Genomic DNA, 27,320 nt, shown 5'->3' on the forward strand with positions numbered 1-27,320 from the left:
GAATTTATGACCTGACTAGGTATATTTTTTTATTTTGAATTGTAACAGTATTTATGGCCAGACTAAGTATAGTCGATATATAATAATATAAACGGTGTTTAATAGACAATATAATAATACTCCTTAAATGAAAGTAATAAAATTTATAAGCATTTTTTTTTTATACAAATTACATAAAGAAAAAAAAAGACTGCTGATCTCGCCTTAAAACAATAATATGAAACATTATATTTTTGTACAACAATATGATCTTTTTGAATTTTATTACTTTGTATTGTCTCCTCGTGCTTCCATTACTACCTTAACGCGGCTTGGCATGCTCTACACCAAGTTTCCTATACGATTTTGGCAAATATCCTTCCATTCCTATGTGAGAGCAATTTTGAGCCATGAGATTTTTTTTTAATTGCTTAGGTGGGTGGACGAGCAGCCCACCTGGTGTTAACGGCAGAAATAGGCGGGGTAATCGTATCTATTCGTGCGGACTCACAAGAGGTCCTACCACCAGGAAAAATATTGAATATTAAATCTTGAATTTTAATACTTTTCATTGCCTCCTCGTGATTCCATTACTGCGTTAACGCCAAAACGTTGTACACCAAGTTTCTTATGCGATTTTGATAAATATTCTCCCATTCCTATGTGAGAGCAATTTTGAGCCTTGAGATGTCTGACATTTGTAGCAACTGTACGTTGTTAAGACAATACTGAACTTTCTTTTTCGCAACGTTAGTATGGTTTTTAATATTATCTCACATTAAATCGAACTGCACTGTGGCGTTAAGTGCCGCATTCGTGTCTAACAGCTCAACGAGTCAACTCTGTTTCGTGAGAAACTCGTGCGTAACAATATTAAAATGAAGATATTTTTTTGTATAACGTTCGTAGTTTTCATATCGTGCGATGCAACGGCGCATGGTAAGTGTTTTTTTTTATTGCTTAGATGTGTGGACGAGCTCACAGCCCACCTGGTGTTAAGTGGTTACTGGAGCCGATAGACATCTACAACGTAAATGCGCCACACACCTTGAGATATAAGTTCTAAGGTCTCAGTATAGCTACAACGCGGCAACGGCTGCCTCACCCTTCAAACCGAAACGCATTACTGCTTCACGGCAGAAATAGACGGGGCGGTGGTACCTACCCGTGCGGACTCACAAGGGGTCCTACCACCAGTAATTACACAAATTAAAATTTTTCGGGTTTGATTTTTATTACACGATGTTATTCCTTCACCGTGGAAGTCAATCGTGAACATTTGTTAAGTACGTATTTCATTCGAAAAATTGGTACCCGCCTTCGGGATTCGAACACTGGTGCATCGCTACATACGAATGCACCGGACGTCTTATCCTTTAGGTCACGACGACTTCATAGTGTTTTTAATTAGTAATTTTGGGCAGTCGTTTTCACCGCTTCCTGAAGAAATCCTTTGGTCTCTGCCAATGCCACTGGCATTAGAATGAAATATCAATTACATTAGTATAGTTATGTTCTGCGTTTGAAATTGGAATACAAGATGCTTAAAAATAGAGAGTGTATTCATACCCTACCATGAGACCTTGGAATTGTTATCAATCCGAATAGGGTCCCTTCTTTATTTCACGTGAAAGTCACGTTTTAGCATCAACTCATAATTAACAACACAATCGAAACAATAGGAACCTTAATTTAGCAGCGATTTACAGAGCTTACACAGTTAAAACACTTTTTATTTCTTCTCATTTGGCGGTAATTTTTTTTTTAACGGATTTTATGACCTGGTAACTGAGACCATTAAGTCATGTCTTATTTTAATTTATATTCATATTTTTATGAAAAATGATATTATGGAGTGAAATGAAATGAAGATGGTTAATTTGAGACATTAATCAACTGGGATGAAATTAAATGAAATGAAATAAGATGATATGGGATGAAATATAATCTCAGTAAAATGGTGGTGATTTACTAAGATTTTTTCACGATTTTTTTACGTCCAGCGGCTTTGTTTCATTTTCCCACATTTGTGCACTTTCACAGATATTAAACAGTTAATAAACCACCGTTATTACACATTTAAACCTGAAGAAACACTAAATAGACAAAATAAAACAAATCACACAACTTCACTCCTCGCGTTCCCGCCAAAAAGTCCCACATTTGGCGGTAAAATATCATGATGTCACAGACTATCTTTTTTCCAACGTGTCGTGCGTTCCGGCCTACGCACTGAAGGGCCTACGCATCATGAAAAAGGTGCGTTCTTAAACGTCACAGTACCAAGTGAGAAGCGGTTCCTGGATTGCCATCGACTAGATTAGGATTTATTTATCGTACATACGACCATTTGTTTTTATGTGACTGTTATTTTGGATATTTTTTTTCCTAACATAATAATATATTTAGGTTCTAGGAGGGCCCAATGGTGCCATAAACTTTAATGGTAGTTGATTCGAATTTCTATGTAGGTGTCGTGGTTCCAATCCCTAAGGAAGCATTAGTTTTGAGATTCGCTCTTGTTGTATGGATATGAAAATGTTAATATATTCTAATGAAACTAGAAGATATAACTATTTCTAAATAATTATGTACGTGGTTTTCGTTTTGACTTTGGATTAGTATTATACGTACCTACATTTTGTGTAGCCGATTTCGGAAAACTTCCATTACATTTTCCGTTAAGCAAAATTGCTATTATTTCTTTCAGTAACTAGTATAATGTTTGCTATATATTGTTTGTTGATAATTACATAAATATTTTTGTGATTATGCATATTTTAAACGTTTTGTTTTGTATATCTGCATAGGTAGTTCGGTACCTAGCTATTCCTTCCGCAATGCAGTATGTATTTTTTTTCATCTACTCTAGTAACCTCGAGTGGTTATTCTAGATTCACCGAACTAGTAGGTGAGCTCACGGGGCTCAAACCGGGTGTGTTGCTAACACTAGCCCTAGCCAGGGTAGTGCTTCGCAGAATCTGCCACCGGATCTAAAACCTGACCCACTGAGAAGTTCCGGTGAGAAACTCAGTGAGCTATGTCTATGGGTTAATTTACTCCTCGAGCCCTTCGCCGCAAGCGACGGGTTCGACGAGAACGATGACCGGTGCTTGAGGTACTTAAAAGCACTGTTAATGGATCGGGAGGATCCGTAATGACGGGCTATGTATGTGTGTGTGTATGCGCTATGACTGCTTCAAGGACGGGACTATACTATTATTAATATATACTATAAATTTGAGCTTTAGACACCTCTATGTAGGTGCCGACATTTGCATGGTACCACCAGGTAGGCGATTAGGTCGTTCAACTGTCTGTGCAATAGAAAAAATAATCTACTTACTCTATATATTTCTCTCAACACCCGGTCCCCTTTGTATCTTAGTTGCAAAACCTTCAACAGTCGGTGTGAAACTTTCGTTTTCATTCGCGCAGGTGGGGCGGCCTGTAATCTCAGAATAACAAGATCCTCAACCGTAATGGTCTCCTCACAACATTCCCGTTCCGAGAATTCGTCAAATACACCTCTCTCAACTACGCAAATGTAATGGTTTTTCTTTCTTTTATTTTTCGTTTCTGTATTCGGCTTACTAAAATTCGTGATTGATATAAAAATTTAAAAGCTTAAGTGCAAAATTCATGGGTTAAGTAAGTTGCGATTAGAAATGTTTGAGATTAATCACTACAGGTAAATAAAGGTTGATGTTTTAAAAAATTTGAAATGACCAGATTAAATATTAGTTGTATTTTATTGAATAGATTGTCTCAAACGAATTCTAGAATCTTGACAATTTATAAGTTACTTGAAGTTATTCTGTCGGCATAGAATCCGTCAGCTGAGTTTGTTAAAAAGATATCCTGAATTTTCGATCGTAAGCAATAGTAGTAATAGTCGGTTAGAATTTAGATTGTTTTTTATTTTCGACTAGACGTGCAACGCGGTTCCATTCGCATTATATTTGTAATTCAGACATACTGAAACACGTTGCGTTTTCTCTAAATAAAGAGTTGTTTGTGTCACTCTCTCGTCTATAAATTTCATGTCGATTTGTATGTGCGCTGGTCACATAAAATCACGAAACAGCAAAACGTTCTGTCGTGTTCATTATAGTAGATAAACCTGGAGCTGCTCATTGTCGTTTGCTTAGACAAAAGTATCCCATGTATTAATATAGATGAAATCCGCTGTTGTGTGATTAATTATCTATATCTATACTAATATTATAAAGCTGAAGAGTTTGTTTGTTTGAACACGCTAATCTCAGAAACTAGTGGTCCGATTTTAAAAATTCTTCCAGTGTTAAATAGCCCGTTAATTGAGGAAGGCTATAGGCTATATAACATCACGGTAAGACCAATACCAGTGGAGCACCAATAAAGAGTGTTTCAAAATAAGGGTTTAAATAGCTCCTTAACATTCCACAATTCAAAAACATTTTCACTTTCTACGTAAATGAAGTGAGGAGTAAAATTTAGCGTTAAGCCAAAGTAGCTATTCCACGCGAAAGGAGTCGCGGGCAAAAGCTGGTTATTTATAAAGATGGAAAGTTTAGAATAGATTATCGAAGTCAAAGGATCCTATATTAATAATATTTCGTCCGGATGTTTACCAGAGGATACGGCTATGCGACCCCGGCTACATCCTTCAGCTGAAATCCCTTAGTTCAGCGGTAGTTTCAGGATTTATCGATGGTAAGGCACATTGTAAGTCCATATAGGCTCAACTATTCTGCCTATTTCTGCTATGGATACGCAGTGTAATGCAGCTTGAAGAGCAAGACATTCCTAATACAATACAATTAGGATTTTGTTATTATGTTATATTGTAAATTAATTAATTTATTTGTTTATTAATTTATTTGGGAAACCAACAGTACAAAACAAACATAATATTTAGTTAAAACAATGTTTCCACCCGTCGAACCCGTCGTTTGCGACGAAGGACTCGACGAGTGAATTAACCCATAGACATAAACCACTGAGTTTCTCGCCGGATCTTCTCAGTGGGTCGCGATTCCGATCCGGTTGTAGATTCTGCGAAGCACTGCTCTTGCTAGGGCCAGTGTTAGCAACACTCCCGATTTGAGCCCCGTGAGCTCACCTATACATCAAGGTGAAGCTGAAATAGCCTCTCAAGGCTATCATCCTAGGGAAAAAAGAGTATTACTACTGACACTTTCACTTTATGTCTTAAAGTGTCAATTGTTCGCTAATTCCTTGGTGAAATGAAAATTCACTTTCTACCACAATAATATAGTAATCCGTTGTGATGTAACTGTTAAAATCGAATGTTTTTCCAAAACTGCAGCTACTCTTTACACGGTAATGTATATTAAGGCGATCTTTAGACGGCACAGCTTAGTATAGCACATTACCAGTACTATCACGAAATTTGCAACAACTTCTTTTTTTAACACCATACTAGATAATGACTAGATAATGATGATAAATTGTGATTTTTTAGAAATTATATTTAAATACGTATTACATATTGATAAAATGATGAAATATGAATAATATTTTTCGATCTTACCGACAGAATAATAAAAAATATGAACTGGTTATCTAAAGAAAAAATAAATTTTTTCGATAAAGTTGATTATTGAAAACACGAATAAAACAACATTTTCTGAAAATAAATCGTAGCTAGATCGATTTATCGCCCCCGAAATTCCATGTATACTGGAAATAGTTCTTAGTCTGGCTGGTTAGATAAACGTGCACAGTCAATGTACCTGTTCATCTATTGCCTAATGACAGAAGTCATTACCACAGACACGCCTGGAGGGGAACGGCAAGGATTGTTCGCGTACACAGTGTATTTGACAAGTGCAGAAGTCTAACTGACGTTGCTTATTTCGAAATCGTTTTGCGGTCGTGATTTTATTATATTGTGTACTTACTTCCAATACGTGTTTTTGACGTTAGTTTAAATAACCACGAGATGCTTTTCCTAGTGAAAACCTTTAACAGTGAATACTTTATACTTTAACGGCCGTCTGGTGTAGTGGTAAGTGACACGGTCACTACACAAGGGGGTCGCGGGTTCGAATCCCGCCAAGGGAAGACATTTCTATGATAAATATAAATGTCTTTTCCAGGGTTACGGATGTATATTAAATATGTGTATGAGTATAATAAAAATCTTACATTTATTTCCGTTATCTGGTACCTGTAACACAAGTTCTTTACGAACTTATCACGGGACCAGTTAACGTGGCGTGACTGTTAGTAAATACATATTTATTTATTTATTTATTTCGATTTTTATAGAACTTACATTCAAATCCCAACTTTCGTTCGTACGGATCTGAATAAAACTGAATTAAATATAATTGTGTGAACGTGAGAATACCGTTTTCACAACATAAAACTTGTTTGTGTTCGCAACTAAACTTTCATTCTCAAGAGTTATATTTTATTTATATTATTACTCACATAATAAGTTTTTATTCACTAAATGAACAGTCGTAAAAATGTATCAGTGTAGGTTTTTAATAAAACTCAACTAACCAATGGTTAAATTATTGTGATAAAACTTTTTGTTCGTGCCTATTAGTTGTTTCATTTTATTGTTTCTTTAATTATACTAAAAAAAGCGGTGAACAAACTATTACGTTTTCCATTATGTGGTAGGGAGTTTTTAATTGTCGAAAAATATTACTCGGAATTCTTTGGAACAAGTATACATGCAAACGACAAACACATTCCAAGTAATTATTCTGTAATAGTTTAAATCTATTCGAATATTCTAGCGAAGTAGTAAATATTAATTGGTATAATTAAATAAATAAATATTAAATATTTCTTTTTTTGTGTAACATGTTGGTATTTGTGTTACAAAATAAATCACAGACGATCAGGTGGGTGCTCTGTCATAATTGCACCAAATGAAGCGTCGCTTCTGAATTAGTAATGTAATCAATTGATTACTTTATAATTACATTACGAAACACAAAACGGTCGGTAGCCTCCATTCGGACACGGTCAGTTTTACTTGCATATCCACCTAAGGTCGTAGTGTTATACAATCCGTCGAAACTAATGCGTGAATGATTTTTAATTAATTTCATTTTGTCCTAGTATCGATTCGAACGTGTGCAAAATCGATTTGAAAAAAATAAAACACATACAGCTTATTTTTAGTAGTGCTGTAATCATTTTTTCCGGGAATTGAATTTAAATTTAGGAGTTAATGTTCTAAGCAATGGAGTTAGCTAAAGTGTGTTATGTCTGGTGTCTATTGTCATTTCTGCTGTTCCAATGTCTAATGGAAGGAACGGGTCAGCAGACATCGTTCGAACTACCAGTACAGTTGATAGGTTTCCCTTTCATCATCATGGCGGTGCGACTCACCAACTTTGTTAAGAAACTATCCTATGCTTTGAGTCCAGGTAATTATTGATTACTTTATTTTGTAAACGCATGTTTTTGAGTGTAATAATTATTAATAATAGTGATGTCGTTAGAGGTCGATTATATAAATAGTAAATCGTATTTTGGTCCTCACGATACAGGCTATGCCTAGTGTGAGGATCATTGGTTAATATTATATTGTTGATGCCATCTGCGTAATCTCTCAATTTGTTAAATATGTAAATAGTATTCTAGGTCATGATTTAAGAGTTTATGTAGTAAATAAAATTATTATTACTAATACTTTATTTTTGCTTATTTATGAACGCTTTTCAGTAATCAAAAAGTACCGAATAATAATAAAAAAATAATGATTAAACTTTAAATATTACATTTGTTCTGTGTCTGACATTTAAGTAATTATATCAATTTAATATTCCTATGTTTTGTGTGTAATGTTTTATATTATATTTCATGTTTATTGGTGATTTTTGTAAATCGTTTTATTGTCACATCGGATTACCTGTTATTTTTTTTTGTGACTTTAGTAAAACTATTCTTTAGTGATGTTTCTTATTGTCATGTGCCAATTTCTCAATAGCAACACAGCTTACAAAAGCGACTAATGTACTACTTTTAAATAATAGTTTTGCGTGCCGCAAACGATTTTGCGACGTTGAAGGACGAGGCTTTAATTAAATCCGCACGCATTAACGTTGTTAAAGCGTTTTAGAGTTTTGTTGAAAATTACGATTTGCAAAGCATGCTGCAAGCGTTGCTTATTTATTTTAAGCAGAGATAATTTTAAATTGCTGTTTACTAATCAGGGCTTGGTCATGACATGTGTCACAGTCAATGTTAATGAGCAACGGAACCTTCTTATGATAAATTATATTATCTTTGCCATTTAAAGTCATTCTTGAAGTCGTCGTGGCCTAAAAGATAAGACGTCCGGTGCATTCGTGTTGAAGCGATGCACCGGTTTTTGAATCCCGCAGGCGGGTACCAATTTTTTTAATGAAATACGTACTCAACAAATGTTCACGATTGACTTCCACGGTGAAGAAATAACATCGTGTAATAAAAATCAAACCCGCAAAATTATAATTTGCGTAAATACTGGTGGTAGGAACTCTTGTGAGTCCGCGCGGGTAGGTACCACCACCTTGCCTATTTCTGCCGTGAAGCAGTAATGCGTTTCGGTTTAAAGGGTAGGGCAGCCGTTGTAACTATACTGAGACCTTAGAACTTATATTTCAAGGTGGGTGGCGCATTTACGTTGTAGATGTCTATGGGCTCCAGTAACCACTTAACACCAGGTGGGCTGTGAGATCGTCCACCCATCTAAGCAAAAAAAAAGCTCCGTTTTATTTGGTATTAGCATCAACAATTCGATGTTTTTAATTGACCTTCAATTAAGTTTACTACATTGAAATAGCTGAAGAAGGTTTTTTGTTATTATATTCTTTCCAAATTAAAAACTCTAAATGGCTCTCCTGTTAAGCTCTAAAAATGCCGGTTAAACCAAATAGTTTTTCACCCCTCGAATTATAATTAGCCCACTGAGTTTCTCGCCGAATCTTCTCAGTGGGTCGCGTTTCCGATTTAGGTTCTGCGAAGCACTGCTCTTGCTAGGGCCAGTGTTAGCAATGCCTCCTGGTTTGAGCCCCGAGAGCTCACCTACACGCTAGTGTAACACTGATATAGCCTTGAGCTATCAGTATAGGTAGGGAAGAAAAGAAGAATTATATTCTTTATATTAATTTTCGTTTATTTAAATTCGCGTTCCTCGTCTGACCGTCAGTGCTAGTTAGATCACTATCTGTATTCCAACGCAATGAATGACACAAGAATGTCGATTGACCTACAAATGTAAAGTAAGGTACACCGATATTGCAGAACCACGGTGAATGCGTTTCTCGACAACGTTTTTGCAGTGCAATCTCGACCGTCCGACGGGCTAGTGCGGCGTTATACAGTCTTGTAACACTCTTGAGCCGTGACGTAACCAAGCCATAATACGCGGCAATTTTTGAATTTCGAACGAAACAGTTTCGGCTATTTTGTCGAAAATAGTAAACAGTTTAAAAAAAAGGAACTGAATTTTTGCTGTTTATATTTTGGTGCCATACGACAATAACTTATTCGAAAAAAAAAAAAAACAAAGGAAAAATACAATGTGAACATTTCGCAATGGTCTTAGAAGACGCGTACAATAGAATTTTAAGCAGATTCCGTAACTAATTCGATGTTGGAGTTTTGAAAAAAATCACATCTCATTTTTGCACGACAATGGACAGAAGAACGTCTTATATTTTGTTCGTGGCACTTTTTTGTTGTACTGTTGGCGGTCAAGAGACGCCATTCGAATTACCGGTACAATTAGTTGGATTCCCTTTTATCGTGACCAGTGTTAAGTTGACGAATTTCTTGAAGAAGCTGTCATATTCTTTAAGTCCAGGTTAGTAAGCTTTTGTCTTCATGTTGTCAGTGAAAAAACGTAACTCTATTAATCATTAGCTCTATTAGTTATTTGTTCAAAATACATTTCTAGCTTTGACAGTGCTACATTCATTTAACATCATTCAATATATTCATTGGATAACAAATTAATAAATTTAAGTCTCGTGCATGTGTGTATTTTTAACAATTATAATAATTGCTATAACCAATTTTATTAAAACTTCTTTGATGTATTTGAAATTTCAGTTTGCTTAAATCTTTTTCTTTTTCATTAGCAGTATTTGGTTAAGTCTTGCCGCGAAGACTTCTGAACTATTGTAATTTTTGAAAACAAAATGTGTATAAAACTACTCTTCGTTTCAATATTCCGGCTCTAATAACAGTACTGTTTGCCTTTAGTTTATTTGAGTACAGCTTCCAGAATAGATTCGAACATGACAGATTTGTTCTCTTGTCCAAGCGTAGGTACCTATTCTCTACCAGAACATGGTTGAAGGCCACGGTATATCGCTTGCATATAATTGTCATTAAAAATAACAATTAATATTACAAAATGTTTACCGTATATCTTATGTATGTGGCCAAATTATCAAACATAGCATCACCTGTCATACAGACACGAGTCGATTCCTAGATTGGTAACATTAACCACAGCAAAGATTTTACCCCTGAAGCCGGAAAATTTGAAATTTGTTCTAAAAAAAAAATACAAATTATTAACACAATAACAAATGTTGCATTTATCAATTGTTACGATAGATAAAAACCATAACCATTACATTTAAATTTGGAATCTGTCATTCTAATATGAATATTTAGTGTGTTTTGTGATTTACGGTGCCAATCCTTGTTAAATAGAAGTGAGTAATATGAAGAAGTGAAATAGCAGTGGGTTGATATGGATACAATATATTATTTAAAACTTTCTATCAGCTTATTATTAGTCAAAGGTTTGTGTACCAAAAATAACGAAACTCCTTTGTTTGTGATAGAAAAAGATCCACTAAGTCTTTAAATATAATACTTTAACTAGTAGTCGTAATAAAAATTAGATAAAAGCAAAAGAATCCAAAGAAATGTTGTCCGACATCTTAATCATTTATTTATTTGGGAAACAAACAGCACAATACAAACATGGAAATCAGTACAATACATATATGGAAATCAATATAACACGTACATAGAAACATGTCCCCTTATTTTAAAAGATAACATAGAAATTACAGGTTAATAAGCGATGAACTGGTCATTCGTTAACAAAGAATAACCGAAAAATGGTTACAGTTTGACCAAATTTCTTGGTTTTTCTTAAATGCCCATAATTGGAGTTTATTGGAGTTTACTCCTTTAGAATCGATTTACATATATAGGCCCGGGGTATGAAAATTATGGGGACCAAAATCGTACTAGCATGTCACACGAAATGCGTTATGCGCCTGATTGGCTCCTGATTGCGTGATGCGTGCGCGCGCCAATCAAAATCGTACTAGCATGTCACACGAAATGCGTTATGCGCCTGATTGGCTCCTGATTGCGTGATGCGTGCGCGCGCCAATCAAAATCGTACTAGCATGTCACACGAAATGCGTTATGCGCCTGATTGGCTCCTGATTGCGTGATGCGTGCGCGCGCCAATCAGGAGCCAACGCGCGGCCGCGTTATCGCAGGTGACGCCGGGCTGCTGCGCCGGCAGTCCGCCACAAAGCCTCGTACTGATCGCGCGTTTCTCTCATTATTGTATTTTCATATATTTGTTAGTCGTTTGTTTTGTGTCTCGTTAATTTGTTAATAATCTGTAGTGTATCGTGTTGTCGTAATATAGAACTATTTCTCGTATTGTTTCGTTTAATTTTTTATATCCAGTAAACTCCAGTCGTGCGTCGGAGCGGACACACACACTTTTTTTTCTAAACTGCATGGGATAGATTTTTTTTCTGATTTTTCTCATGATGTTACAATCAATCTTGTCAACCCGTTTCGGTTTGACGTTGATTTCTGGGACACCCTATATAGGGCTGGTTTCCTAACCGCCTACCGTCTTGCGTATGAAGATTCAGTCTCAAATTATAGTGTAACGGCTATTCCACTTCAAACCGGGAAACATGACTGCTTCGCTATCGAAATTTTAATGAAAAAATACCATATTATTGGTCCAAGTGTATTTAATCAAGATAATATTCTTGAGAAAATGGTTAAAACTCTTTTCAACACAATGTTCTATAGCCAAGTATCCTCTTAGATCCTCTTAGCAAGGCTAAGCACTGGATTATAAAGCTAGATTAACACAACCGTCATTGGGTATGGACGTTTCTGATTACATTCGTACTGAAGACCTACCGAAGTCTGGTCGTGATCGTAATCCTCTTGTTTGTTACTTTATGGTCTTATTAACAGTCCAATTTATAATGCTCTAAAGATCTTGATTATCTGAGGTCCCTGAAGCATTCCATATGTTAAGGGCATTGCGTAGTGCCAAATATTGGTGAGAGTGTGTATGCTTCAGTCGATAACCTGAATAAGTCTGAATAGATTGTATTAAGAACATTACTGGCCTTATTTAGTAAGATTGCATAATAATATGACGTAGTCTGGAATGCAACACCAATGACGAGCAATTCTATTAGTCTTATGACTAATTAATTGAACACTTAAATACTGTAATTAGTTTACACTGCCAATGTAGGTTTGGGGGGTGAACTGTTATGGTACGATGAAGCATTCCATATGATTAGGGCATTCATCATCATCATCATCTTAGGTCTTGCAGGTGGGCCTTAGCCTGGTCCAGTATGTCTCTCCAGACTGCTCTGTTCAGGGCTTTCTCCTTCCAGTTCCTGACACCGATAACTTTGAGGTCGCGCTCCATGCCATCCAACCATCGGAGTTTGGGTCTGCCACGACTTCTGCGGCCCTCTGGTTTGCCATAGAGCAGTTGTCTTGGCATTCTGGTATTATAAGATTAGGGCATTGGGTAGTGCCAAATTTTGGTCAGAGCGTGTTTTTTTCAGTCCATAACCTGAATAAGTCTGAAAAGATTGTATTACGAACATTTTAAATTAGATTCAAAATTTTAAAATGCTATTTGCCAAGCTTGGATTTTATTCTTCCTTGTGGATGCCTGAAATATACATATCAGTTAAGAACAAGTAGACATCCAATACCAAATTTCGTAACAAGCTCGTACAGTATTCAGTATTTACTGGTAGTAGGACCTCTTATGAGTCCGCGCGGGTAGGTACCACCACCCTGCTTATTTCTGCCGTGAAGCAGTAATGCGTTTCGGTTTGAAGGGTGGGGCAGCCGTTGTAACTATACTGAGATCTTAGAACTTATATCTCAAGGTGAGTGGCGCATTGACGTTGTAGATGTCTATGGGCTCCCGTAACCACTTAACACCAGGTGGGCTGTGAGCTCGTCCACCCATCTAACCAATAAAAAAAAGTCAGAGCAGCGAAGTGATTTTTATATGTAGTTTTCGTTTGTTTTACCTTATTTATCTTCTTTAAGAGGGTATTTATCTTCTTTCAGCAACATACCGGTCTCGGAGTCGCCGTGAGTTGTTGCTAACGGACCCAGCCGAGCCCTTCGATGTCGTAGAAGTGGAAAAATACATAGTGGGCGAGTTCGGTGCCAAAGCTTGCGTGTTCGAACGTGTATGCGCGCACTATGCGACCAGGGCGCGAACGCAACCACGGCCTCAACTTGACTGGCCAGATGTTTTCAGGTAAATATTAAATTTACAACTGTATTTTCGCGTTTCCGATCGAGTGGTAGGGGTTTGTGGAGAGTATGAAGCGGTAGGCAGCCGCTTGGCTCTGCCCCTGGCATTGCTGAAGTCCATGGGCGATGGTAACCACTCACCATCAGGTGGGCCGTACGCTCGTCTGCCTACAAGGGCAATAAAAAAAATATATAGATTTTGCGAAGCACTGCTCTTGAACTAGGGCCAGTCTTAGCAGTTAGCAACACGTCGGGCTTTACCTCTAAGAGCTCACCTACACGCAAAGGTAAAGCTGAAATAGCTTCTTAAGGCTATCATATCAGCACATGTAGGAAACCAAAAAAAAAAAAAAACGGTTTCGTCAATCAAGATCTTCAATCTGGTGTTAATTTTTGTTCAATGTAATAGCGACTATGATATTTTTTTATGATAAATGTCAACAAGCGTTAATGTTTAAAGGGTAGGAAGCGGAATTCACATTATGATGTCAGTCTGCTATGGAGGCGACTTCACAGCAGATAGGATCATCTACTCATAGTAATGGTAATAAAAAAATGTATCATAGTGACTTACTGTGCTCGTGAACTACATCCACGATTTGGGAATAGAATTACGTAATCAAAAGTCTATTATTTTAACGTAATCCTTATTGTATGCCATATTTTAAGCCTGCTATGTTGGGGATGTTTGTCAACGTAATAAATTCTTTTGAAGACTGAATACGACTTCGATGAGCTCAAAGATATTATTATGATGAAGATATGAGATAAAAACACAAAGAATAAATATATGGACATTAGGCCCAAAAAAAATGACTAGGATTTTTGCATGAAATACTTTTCTGTCACAACATTTCAAATCGGATTGTTACATTCACTCAACATGTGGTAGGTTTTGGGCTCTATTTATTGTATTATTTTAAACAAATCATACATAAAACATTAATATCGTTACAATCAGAGGATTACAGCATGGTTTATTTCTAAAACCAATTTCCCTTTCACCAAAATTCGATTTGATATTTTGCCTTTATTTACTACGTGACCGGCGAACTAAAAGGAGGAATTTCCAAACAATGGTAACCTTGACACCGTAGTACATCTTATGCTTTCTATCAATTTCGCAACGGTTCCAAACTCGCGGTTTCAATGCCACGTCCAGTATTCCGCTGTATTCGTGTCAGCGGTCACACTGTAGTGTCGCGAAACTGGGACATCGATGTAATACTCACGCAACTGTAGTGTCCGTCCGTCCAGTCGGATTGGATAATCGTACGAGCTTAATATGTATGATTACGTGTTAAATTATACATAATATTAATGATTTTTTAAGTATATAAATAAATCTTGCGCCAGTTTATCTTTTTCGAGTTGTGCCTTTTTTTTAATTGGAACGATATTTTCGAGATATGACTCCTGTCAAATAGAAAGGAATTATAATCTATCATCGCTTCCGTAGAAGCAGCACTGTTGCCTATATGCTTACATATGTATAAACATGATATCTCTGAAATTATTCATCTGATAGATTTTATCTGACTGATCCTTTTTGAAGCAGTAATTCGGTTTGAAATGTGAGGCAGCAGTTGTATTGTAAACGGTGACTTCATGAGCCCATGAGCTTATGAGCTCCGGTAACCACTTAACACCAGGAGGGCCGTTAGCTCGTCCATACATTTAAGCAATAAAAAGCTTTAGATATGGCAAAGATACTCATTTTGCTTAGTATTTAGGTATTCACTAAAGTTTTACGTACTGAAAGTTGTCAAGACTGAATTTTTCATCTACTATCGTAATAGCAACGCATACGCATATAAAAAGACGCCGTGTTGCCATAGAACCAGTTGTTTATGGATCAGATCAACACAAGCAATTCTTTATCCAAGTTATTGCAAACAATTTTATTATTTCTGAATTTACACCTTTAATGCGATTGAAACTCCGAATGTAGTTACAATGAGCAGGTGCTGGTAGTATCTTTCACAACCATTCTGTCGTAAGCCATTGTTCGGTCCATTATAAAGCACATAATATAACTGTTGAAATGCAACATGAACTATCTATTGCCTTGTCTATACTAATATTATAAAGAGGAAAGATTTGTTTGTTTGTTTGTATTGAATATGCTCCGAAATTACTGAACCGATTTGAAAAAATCTTTCACCGTTTGGAAGCTACATTATTCCCGAGTGACATAATATCTTTTTTGAAAAAATTAGGAATCTTTACTAAAACTCCAATAATGTAATCCAAGGTGTAAAAAAATTACCTACAATATTCTTTACATCGCGTGCGCTGCGAAAACTATTCATGACGGAATAAAAGAATGTACTACGACTTTGTGGAACACATTATTATTTACAAAAAGTATCGCGACAGCATATTATTATGTCTAACTATTATAGTTATGCCGCAAATCGTTGAAATTTTTGTTAAAGACCCGAGCGGAGCCGGAGCGGGCCGCTATAGTTTATAAAGTGAGTGTTTGTTCTTCTTGGTCTATACTCATGTGCAAGCTTTGTACAATATAGGTTGTATAACATAGGTTTAGTTGATTCTTCATGGGAGGCTTTTGTCATAAAGCACGTGTACTAAGTAAATTAATGAGTGTTTTTCATACATTTAATTACAGTCACAACTGAGAGTAGCCGCGTTTTACTAATTACTGAATATAGAAATAAAACTGCTTTGAAAATAGATGAGTAACTCGTTTCGCAACTGGGACACGAATGCGATGTACATTGCGGCGTCGTGTGTACATTACTGGCCTTATTTAGTAAGATTGTATAATAATATGACGTTGACTGGAATGTAATACCAATGACGAGCAATCCTATTAGTCTTATGACTAATTAGTCGACCGAAGAAGACATGGATGGAGTGTGTGAATGACGATATGAGAGAGAGAGAAGATTGAGTATTGAGATGACGGCTGATAGAAGAGAATGGAAGAGAAAAATTAGCTGTGCCGACCCCACCTAATGGGATAAGGAGGAGAAAAAAAAATTTTTTTTTGAGAACGTAATTACTGTAATTAGTTTACAATGCCAATGTAGTTTTGGAGGTGAATTATTATGATACGATGAGACATTGTAGTAGCTTGTCATTATCCTTAATAAAAATACATAATTCATAGTCGAGTTTTTAAAATAAAAATACAGACTGAAGTTTCAAAATACACAATCAGATGGTTTTGAAATAGAATTTTATCACATTCTCATATTTATAGAGGATACATTTTTTTACTGGTGGTAGGATCTCTTGGGAGTCCGCACGGGTAGGTACCACCACCCCGCCTATTTCCGCCGTGAAGCAGTAATGCGTTTCGGTTCGAAGGGTGGGTTAGCCGTTGTAACTATTCTGAGACCTTAGACCTTATATCTCGAGATGGGTGGCGCATTTACGCTGTAGATGTCTATGGGCTCCAGTAACCACTTAACACCAGGTGGGCTGTGAGCTCGTCCATCCATCTAAGCAATAAAAAATAAATAAATAAAACGAATTAATATTTGAAACTAGAATTGAAGCAACATGAATTATTTGCGAACCAACAATTAATGTTGGCATACCGCGTTCTAGGTTACATACTAGTCTCGTACTCAAAGTAATAAATAACCCAACATTTGAACAAATGTTGGCGAATTGCAGCAATTTGGTGTTAAGTTTGTAAATAGAGTTTGCTCGAATAATAAAAATGCATCTTAATTAAATTCTTACGGATGGTAGACTAGACGCACGTTCATCGTACGAGGTGGCTGCGTTATGCAATTCGTGTAACACTTTCACTTCTCTAATGTCATTCAGGAATGCCATCCAACAAGAAGTCTTAAGTCCGAAGCGCAAAGCTTAAAGTCGCTACAACTTAACAATATCCACAAGTCTCAAAACAATTTTTATTGTATGTGTGTGTGTGTGTGTGTGTAAATGAACAAAGTTTGTTCTCTATTGTTGAAGGTGTGAAGTAAATTCGCGTGTATACGAGCTTTTGTCTGCGTCTTTCATATTTTATGACATATTATTACTGTTTACTTTTTGTTGGGAGTTGCCGAAACAAATCGAAATCGTTTCCCGTAACAAAACGTGATGACTTCTGTTATGCGACAGATTGACAATCAAAAGGAAAGATTACGTAAAGATACAAATGTGATGTCTCTCTCTGGCGTAAAATAATAAAACAAAATTACTTTTGGATAATACCCTCTAATTAAGTTTTGAAGTTATACTTCTTTAGGCGTGTTATGAAAAATTGATGAGAGTGAAATTTTACGATGCGCGCACACCGTGACGACACAAAATTAACAGAATGAAGTTGCCCACTAAATCGCTCATTACAATACGACCGACGTAACTTGGCGAGTCTGAATATAGCCGCAGGTGAACTTTCCGAATCTTACCGAGAATTACCGAATTTATACGATGTCAAGAAAAGGGATGTCCAATATGCGTGTTAGAGGATGTTGTTTATTCGATTTTTTTTCAAAATGATTAAAATTGAAAAAAAAAAAAGTATTACATTTTAACCCGCGTACACGCACCCTTTTTTGTATAGTATTTACTTTGATGACTAAACTAATAACGATGTGCGCATTTGAAAAATGTTAATGACTTAGAAGATATCTTTTTCTATTTTATTTTTTATTGCTCAGATTGGTGGATGAGCTCACGGTACACCTGGTGTTAAGTGGTTACTACCGGAGCCCATAGACATTTACAACGTAAATACCGCCACCCACCTTGAGACATGAGTTCAGCTTCACGACAGAAATAGGCAGGGTGATGGTATCTAACGTTCTACCACCGGTAATAACACAAATTATAATTTTTGGGGTTCGTTTTATATTACACAATGTTATTCCTTCATCGTGGAAATAAATCGTGAAAATGTATAAAGTACGTATTTCATTAAATTCGTACCTGTCTGCGGGATTCGAACACCGTTGCATCGCTCGATACGAATACACCGGGCGTCTTATCCTTTAGGCCACGACGACTTCAAACGGATTCACATCGACTAACAAATAACGTAAATAAATTGATCTCATACTAGCTGACCCGGCAGACTTCGTAGTGCCTCAATCGATAAATAAAAGACACATCAAGGGGACACATCAAGAGAAAAACAAAATTGTTTGTTTTTATAGTAGAATTCCGAGCTTTTTTATATTTTCTCACCTTTTAAACCTTCCCTGGACTTCCACGAATAATTCAAGACCAAAATTAGCCAAATCGGTCCAGCCGTTCTCGAGTTTTAACGAGACAAACGAACAGCAATTCATTTTTATATATAGAGATGATAAGATGACGATGCTTATGTTATAAAATCTACGGACTTTAGTATTATTATATTTTTAAAGAAATAATAGGTGCGAGCCAAGTTGCAAAAAAATATCACACATTGCTTCATGACACGTAAAAATATTTCCTTAAAGGCGATTTTTGAATTGTCATTTAAACGATCAAAATTCAATTGCCCGTAGCCAGGATTTTCTCCAATGCTAAACTACTTACTCAAATAACTCTACTACTCACACTACACTCAAATAAAATTATCTATCAACTGACTTCGACTGTGACCTCATGTAAAACGTAAGTGTGTTAAGCCCTAAACCAACCACCGATAAATGATAATAATCTTAAAAGTTTCGTGAAAATTAAAACACTAGCACTATTTATGTACATATCATGTGTAACTTCGAAATCAGCAGGATAGGAAGCGGCTTAGCTCTGCCCGTGGCATTGCTAAAGGCCATTAGCGACGGTAACCACTCACCATCAGGTGTGTCTTGTGCTCGTCTGCCTACAAGGGCAATAAAAAAAACCTACCCCGAAGTTTTGTTCTGTCATCTCAAGGTTTTTATTATAAGAACAAAATGAGAACAATTTACAGGTGGTAGGACCTCTTGTGAGTCCGCACGGGTAGGTACCATCACCCTGCCTATTTCTGCCGTGAAGCAGTAATGCGTTTCGCTTTGAAGGGTAGGCCGTTGTAACTATACTGAGATCTTAGAACTTATATTTCAAGGTGGGTGGCGCATTTACGTTGTAGATGTCTATGGGTTCCGGTATCCACTTAACACCAGGTGAGCTGTGAGCTCGTCCACCCATCTCACCAATAACAAAAAAAAGTTACTGGACATTATTTTTTTACAGTCAATACAAGCGCTCTCCGGATCAAGCCAAAGAATATTATTTGCTGAGCGTGTTCCTAGGAGACATCGTGGGCTCACCTACATTATGCCATCAGCTTGGTAAGCGAATGAACTGCGACACCCAACAGTTCGGATTATAAGCGTGCTCATGGTGTTTAGCATTAAGATAACGTTTCGATGTTAAGATATAAATAATTGTGTTCGCAAGATTCCATCCGCATTTTTCAATGGAGACTTCATAGAAATTGTTATTCGTCTTGTATTTACTTGAAGTGGTTTGAAAGAATTAGATTTGATGAGTTTATTTCGGTTAAAATATGATCAAAAGCATATAAAGTATCCATAGATACCGGTTAGGTTTCATTAAATAGTGTTTGCGTGATGCTAAACCGAAAAACGTTGTTATTATTTTAATCTGGAGCATAAAAATAGCTACATAGAAAGAACAAATATTGTTTTATTAATGTTTCGTGAATCTGCAATGTAACACTAAGACGACCGCCCCCGCGTCCTCACAAGACCATGTGATCCGTGCGTCAGCTGATTTCCATTAGTAATACATTGCGTACAGTGACAAAAGCGTAAATAAATACCGAATAAGTATTCGAACGTGTTCTTAAGTTTTATAGCATCAGAAATCGTCAACTTTATGATCGGTATTTAAGAATTATTTAATTGCATCACTCCAAAATTAAAAGCCTCTAACCTTTAATGAATTTTTGCGTGATTGAATAACAAACATAAAAAATATTGACATTTATTTTAGTAAGAATAATAAAAAATATCAAAATCAGTAACCCTTTTTTTCGTTAAAACATGGTATTAATAATTTCTGAATATTTTTAAAACTATTTTTATTATAGGATTTAAGAAAAAAAAAACGCAACCACATCAAATATAAGTGATTTCTTTATTTTAATAACGTTCGTATTGAACGCACTTGTTAGGGTTGCAACACTTTAATTTTAAGTTAATGTTTTGTCGAAGAAATACAAGCCTGAGATGTTGCGAATTGTTTTTTTTCATATGTAGCTTTAATTTTAATTAGTAATATTGTGTAATAAAGATCGCGCGCATTAAGTTACCTAATTTGTGATTTAGTTTCAACTTAGTAGTATATATACAGTTTGTTTAAGTAAATTTATGGGAATCTGATTGCGCTTTGAATTAATTAATTCTAAGATTCCTTAGATACCTATATATTCGGTAACGTTTTGTGGCAAAAAAAAACATTTATTTATATTAAGCAAACTCCAAGAAGCTCTCCTCTTGCGTAGATCTAATGAAAATCGTGAATTCTTCCATTTAAATGCCACAATACTAATCTGCAAAAAAATAACTAATAATAAATAAGTTTTAATTTACAACTAATTTTAAGAACCATCATTTTACTGTATAATAACCGGCAAACTTCTTGAGCATTTGTTGACGTAGTGGGGGTAAGTTTGCGCATGGTACGCTCACGTGCAAAAACATTACTTACTCTGCGTCATAATGCTATTAAATTATTAAAATCAACATATGTATTTATTTATATATTTATTAGAACATCAACAAAACATATAGGTTAATAATTGTAATAATTTAATCTTGGGGTAAAATAGATATTCCTTCTATTAAGTCAAAACTAGAGCTGTTGCCAGGTCTTGGTTCAGTTGAAGCGAAGCTGGTATTTGTAATTTTTTTTTCGTTATCATAATCTTGACCATCATCATCATCACTGTTTTCATCACCCGAGTCGCTATCATCGTGATGAGTCGACATAGGGCTCATCGGCGTAGTTTACAACTCGGTCGATTCGGTCTTCTTTTTTGTCTATAATTAATTATTTTTTGAAGATATTCGATTCGTAGTAATCGAATGTTACTTTTTTCATTTACCAGCTTCCGATTATTTTCTGTTATTTTTTTCCATCTGAAGCCTAGCTCTTTCATAATCCGTCGTAAGCTTCATTCCGAGCCATTAAAATTTATATCTTCTTTAAATTTTTCGAAGCCTTTCTACGGTACGGAGTTTCGCTGCTTGTTATGTAGTTATTATGATTACATCTTTTTATTACAGATTGAACGAAACTATCCATTCCGGTAACTTTCTTCTTCCCTGATCTTTTCTTACCCGGAGTCCGAAACACGGCGAGCAAGCCAGAGCCTTTAGCTTCGTTAATAATGCACCTAACAGTACTCACTGATGTTTTTGTTGCTTCCGAAGTCTGTTTTAATTTTTCCATATCATTCTTCCCCTGTTTTATAAAGAAGCAATATACGTCGTACACAAATTTTCTACCCTTTCTTTTAAGTACTACACCAGTTTGTCACGGCATAGTGTATGTTTTATAAAAAATCAACAAACACTCAACAAATAGCAATGGCAACAAAGTCCACAAGCAATTATAACAAATAACTTAACGATTAATAACGATAGACTTTCCACTGTACGCAAGCGTACTTTTGGGAGCAAGCGGAATGAGGGCGCAGTGCGGGACGCAGGGTTCGACTGATCTACCAATAACGCGCTCGATACGATTTCCCCTGCCGTCGCGCCTCACCCTCACCACCAAAGTGATCTAAAATTCGGTTCTGCGCAGTCAAGGTCATTTGCTCACGAAGTTTGCCGATTACTATACCATCTGTGTTGTACTTGTATAGAAATTCATCTGGATAAATTTTGATTCTTAACATAATTAAGAGCTAATGTTTCAACTATCTGATAAAAGTTACTAAATAGATGAAGCGTAGTAAAATGAAAAATGTTATTATTTGTTTGTATAAAAAAAATCTCGATGCAATTTTTAAGAGTTCAGTTTTCGTTTAGCTGATTAATAACTTTGGTCTGATTGTTGGAAGATAAAATAAGATTTGTATTTTTATATTGGGATGTAGCTAGTCGAAAATAAAATTTTTAGGGAAGAAAGTTTGTTTTATTAAATACATTGCTTTTGGAGGAGCTCAGGATCTCTCTGATATTTCACCGGAGCCCGTAAATATCAAAAATCGTCTCACCCATCTTGCGTGATGAGCTCTAAATCTCAATTTAACAGTAACATCTGTTCCATCCATCAAATCGAAACGCATTACTGCTGCCCAGCCAAAATACCCGTGCGGGTAGGTACCACCACCCTGCTTATTACCAGGTAAGCGCCACTGCTTACCGTAATCATGTAAGATCACAGTCTCAATTGTATTAATATTTTGGGCGGTTTAACGATAAAGCGAAGATCTTCTGTCGTGCTGGTGATATTGCTCGATAGACCGACGGTTTGCCAGTATGGAGGCTTATCTTGAAAATGTCGTAAGTGAGATTCAGGTATCTGGGAAATATCTTGTGTTAAATGGTAAATTTCGCCTCAATATACATGATTTTTAAGTCTTCGAAGCGAAAATGACATATACGTCAGACAATTCGCAGAGTTAAAACAGTAGTTCTAAAAAACAAGACTTAGAAGGAACCTCATTGATTCGCTCGTAGTCATTTGTATTAATGTAAACTAGAGGTCCCACAGCAGTCGAAATTCGACTATAATTAATTGGAATTGTAAGTTTATGATTGTATTTTATATTTCTATAATCACAAATTTCGCCAATAAAAAATATTAACAAAGACAAACAATATTTAATCTATTCTCAATTTGACAACAGACGTCAAGAACAAAAGTTTGACAATAACTGGTATGCATGCGTGTGTGCGTAAAATACATGGTATGTAGTGTGTGTAATATTTTCTTTATTGATTTAATGTATCTTTTATGCATTATTTAAAAAAAATATTAGCATTGTGCACTTCTTCTCTATATTCTCTATAAGTGTGGAAATTTCATACTCCTCCGTCCGCGCAATTTTCGTAAAAAGGGATACAAAGTTTTTGCTTCATGTATTAATATATAGATAAATCTTGTGTTTTTGTGTGTATCTGGATGGAATTAGGAGTTTCATTACAAAATATCCGTACTTGGCCTATTACAACGAAACCGCTGTCGTTGAAGGGCTCGTAAATGTCACGAACCGCATTACTGGATAGACTGCTTGACAAATGTCGCAGAAACATTCCCAACACAGAATTGTTCAAGGGAATGTTCACTGTGAAAATCGAATGAAGAAAACTTGTAGTAACTTGTTATTAGATAGGGGAATAAATCCTGTGTGAACGAATATATGGGAAACTATTATATAAATTTAATGGTGGTAGGACCTCTTGTACGCACGGGTATGTACCACCACCCCGCCTATTTCTGCCGTGAAGCAGTAATGCGTTTCAGTTTGAAGGGTGGGATAGCCGTTTTAACTATACTTGAGACCTTAGAACTTATATCTCAAGGTGGGTGGCGCATTTACGTTGTAGATGTCTATAGGTTCCAGTAACCACTAAGCAGCAGGTGGGCTGTGAGCTCGTCCAACCAACTAGGCAATAAATAAAAAAAAATTGCAAAAGAATATATCTAAGCGGTAGGCTTAGATTGGACGTGTTTTGATGTTACTAATGTTCATATGTGACAGTGACCCCTTTAATAGTTTTCTGTGCGTTGCGCGTATTGTAGCAATAAAGAATTAGTCTGCTGAAGGCTACAAGTGCAAGTGACGCATATGGCGAGCCACCAGCCTTCGTTCCAGGTTACATCTTCATGTACTTTCTTAAACTTGTATTACCTATTCTCTTTCAAACTTCTAGAACGCTTATAAGCATTTTTATTGAATTCTAAATTAATCAAATACAAATTTTTAACAAAAAAATAAAAATAACTTTAAGAAAATAAAATAGGGATCATCCATGTAGTCGGAAGTTACCTAAATACGCATTATTACAATTAAAACCAATTCTTGATAAGAAAATAATCATCAAAGTTTTTTCGCCTAGAAAAAGTTCCGAGTTTCTTTTTTTAAAGTCGGCTTAAACACAATTTTATTTTAATTAACAAATATCCATAAAAACAATCAAAGTAAAACAATCATGTAATTATAAACATCGTTCTCAAAAGATGGCATTCTTATTCAAAGATCCACCTAAAAAGAAAAAAAAAAACAAGGCAAAAGTAAGCCTATATATACATACATATACATAAGCCTCAGAACATCTTTCAATTACTCCGATAAGAGTCTATCACAAAGACCCAGGTATGTTTGTAAAGGAAAACATGAAACCCAATTAAACGAAGGGCCCACAGGCTATCGACAGGAAATCCGGCTTGCGTGTAAAATTCGCAAATGTACCGGAAAGATCCGTCTTCCCCTGATGGGCTTAAAGTGCTGGCACATCCGTTAAAACATGGCGGCTTTATTTGGCTGCATGGACTTTGGTAAAATTGTGGTAAAAAATTTGGTAAAAAATATACAAATCGTTTGTAAAAAAATATTTTAAATTTACAACAAGTATGTTTTGTTTTTGTTAAACAACTTGCGTTCGATCAGTTAGATTATATTATTATAGGTACATCACACAGGTATGTGTGTTTTAATAATATTTGAGTTGGAATAAATGACTACAAAATTACGTGTTATGTTATAGTAAGTTATAAGGAACTTAATTAAGTGAAGAGTGTATAAAGAATAGTGTAAAAATATTTAACTCATGTGTAGGTAGGTACCATGTAGTACATCAATTAACCCACTGAGTTTCTCGCCGGATCTTCTCAGTGGGTCGCGTTTCCGATCCGGTGGTAGATTCTGCGAAGCACGGCTATTGCTAGGGTTCGTGCTAGCAACATCGTCAGGTTGAGCCCCGTGAGCTCACCTACTAAAGTTAGGGTTACGCTGACATAGCCTCTCAAGGCTATCAGGTTAGGTAGGAAAAAAAAAAAAAAAACATCAATTATTCACTAACGACAGCTATATTCGACTATCAAAAACCAACTTTTATTCCGAGCGCCATCTCTGAGGCACAACCTTTAAAAGGAAAGAAAGTGCGGTATTGAAGCTAGTTTTCACCATATTTCTTGCAATCAGTACTAGATGTCGCTGAAATATAAATCCTCTTGACTGAATTTATTACTTGTATTATTTCAAAATAAAATAAACTCTAACAATGTCTGTAATTCGTTCGGGTTCAGTTTGGCAATACCGTCATAGCGTTTTTATAGATTACATTTAATAATGATTTTTCAAATAGCACCCATCTATTTTGTTATGACGTTTAAACCTAGGTATCTATTTGTTGTGTGCGACATCTGCTAATGACTTATCCTAACTTAATCTATCCTAAGAAGGAAGGAACCTGGAGATCAGTTTTGAACCTAGTACAGACTTCAGCTCTTTCAAAGGTTAAGAAAATAAATTATAAGGTTAATCTCTATTTGTCCAGTACAAGTACCCATAGATAAATAAATAAATAATAATTATTATTATATTATTACTAGCTGAACCCGTCCGCTTCGCTGGGCAATTAAAATGAACATTATTATTTATTTTCTCACCCCCACAAAGATTCTCACCATTAACGCCCCCGCAACTGGTGTAGGGAGTCCAACACTCATATAAATATTAGCCTCTCCATTAAGTACATGTATTTTCTACATGGATACCAAGTTTCAAGCCAATCGGATGCATGGTTCAGTAGTTATAACAGAACATCCGTAAAAACCACTGTAGATTTATATATTAGTATAGATTTAATTTTAGGTAAAGTGAGCAATCACACTCTTCGACTGACTATCGACTACTTTAGGCCACAAATATTATTTCTCCATAGTGGAAGTCTTTTTCTTTTCCTACCAATGCTGGTAGTCTTGAGAGTCTATTTCAGCTTCGCCCTAACATGTAGGTAAACTCACGAGGCTCAAACTGGAGTGTTACTAAGCTGGCCCTAGCAAGAGCAGTGCTTCGCAGAATTTACGTGTTTTGGGCGAGGTAGGCAGCGGCTTGGCTCTGCCCTTGGCGTTGCTGAAGTCTATGGGCGACGGTAACCACTCACCATCAGGCGTGTCGTGTGTTCGTGTGCTTACAAGGCCAATAAAAAAATCTACCCCCAAAGTTTTGTTCTGTTATCTCAAGATTTTTATTATAAGAACAATATGAGAAAAATTTACTGGTAGTAGGAGGACCTCTTGTGAGTCCGCACGGGTAGGTACCACCACCCGGCCTATTTCTGCCGTGAATCAGTAATGCGTTTCGGTTTGAAGGTTGGGGCAGCCGTTGTAACTACACTCAGACCTTAGAACTTATATCTCAAGGCAGGTGGCGAATTTACGTTGTAGATGTCTACGGGCTCCGGTAACCACTTAACACCGGATGGGCTGTGGGCTCGCCCACCAATTTAAGCAATAACAAAAAAAAAATTGTGGAAGTCGTTGTTGAACACATGCTAGCGTGTTTTCTTAGAAAATAGGTACCTGCCTGCGGGATTACACACCGACCTAATTGGATTCGCTCGATACGTGTGCACCGGGCGTATTATTTTTAAAGCCACGACGGCTTTTGTCTGCTAGCTCACATGCGCGTAACATAGCGTTTTATTTATTACTAGCGACCCGCCCTCGCTTCGCTTCGGAAACTATAACTTATTATTGATTTCTCCACTATTTAATGGATGTTATTATACATATAAACCGTCCTCTTCAATCACTCTATCAATTAAAAAAACCGCATCAAAATCCGTTGCGTAGTTTTAAAGATTTAAGCATACATAGGGACAGACAGATATAGGGACAGAGAAAGCGACTTTGTT

At 36.2% G+C, this 27,320-nt stretch overlaps 1 protein-coding gene across 2 annotated transcripts; it reads left to right on the forward strand.

Annotated features, from left to right (window-relative positions):
• The first annotated feature begins 6,968 nt into the window (after positions 1–6,968).
• LOC114249534 (uncharacterized) lies at positions 6,969–22,580 on the forward strand. Of its 2 annotated transcripts, none has more exons than XM_028183153.2 (3): positions 6,969–7,376; positions 13,330–13,525; positions 19,672–22,580. In XM_028183153.2, exons 1-3 carry the CDS (start codon positions 7,190–7,192, stop codon positions 19,808–19,810), a joined length of 522 nt encoding a protein of 173 aa, XP_028038954.2. In that variant the 5' UTR covers positions 6,969–7,189; the 3' UTR covers positions 19,811–22,580. The 2 variants fall into 2 exon arrangements, with proteins under 2 accessions (XP_028038954.2, XP_028038952.2); XM_028183151.2 differs by lacking the exon at positions 6,969–7,376 and adding an exon at positions 9,223–9,799.
• Positions 22,581–27,320: the final 4,740 nt, after the last annotated feature.

This window comes from Bombyx mandarina, chromosome 07 (genome assembly GCF_030267445.1).
Source record: "Bombyx mandarina strain Sakado chromosome 07, ASM3026744v2".
Lineage (NCBI taxonomy): Eukaryota > Metazoa > Arthropoda > Insecta > Lepidoptera > Bombycidae > Bombyx > Bombyx mandarina.

What these genes read in the sequence shown, in the direction of transcription:
- LOC114249534 (XM_028183153.2), top strand. Translation starts at nt 7,190, where the DNA reads ATGGAGTTAGCTAAAGTGTGTTATGTCTGGTGTCTATTGTCATTTCTG. An exon ending in ATCCTATGCTTTGAGTCCAG is followed by an intron (nt 7,377 to 13,329) that starts GTAATTATTGAT and finishes ATCTTCTTTCAG; the next exon opens with CAACATACCGGTCTCGGAGT. An exon ending in GACTGGCCAGATGTTTTCAG is followed by an intron (nt 13,526 to 19,671) that starts GTAAATATTAAA and finishes ATTTTTTTACAG; the next exon opens with TCAATACAAGCGCTCTCCGG.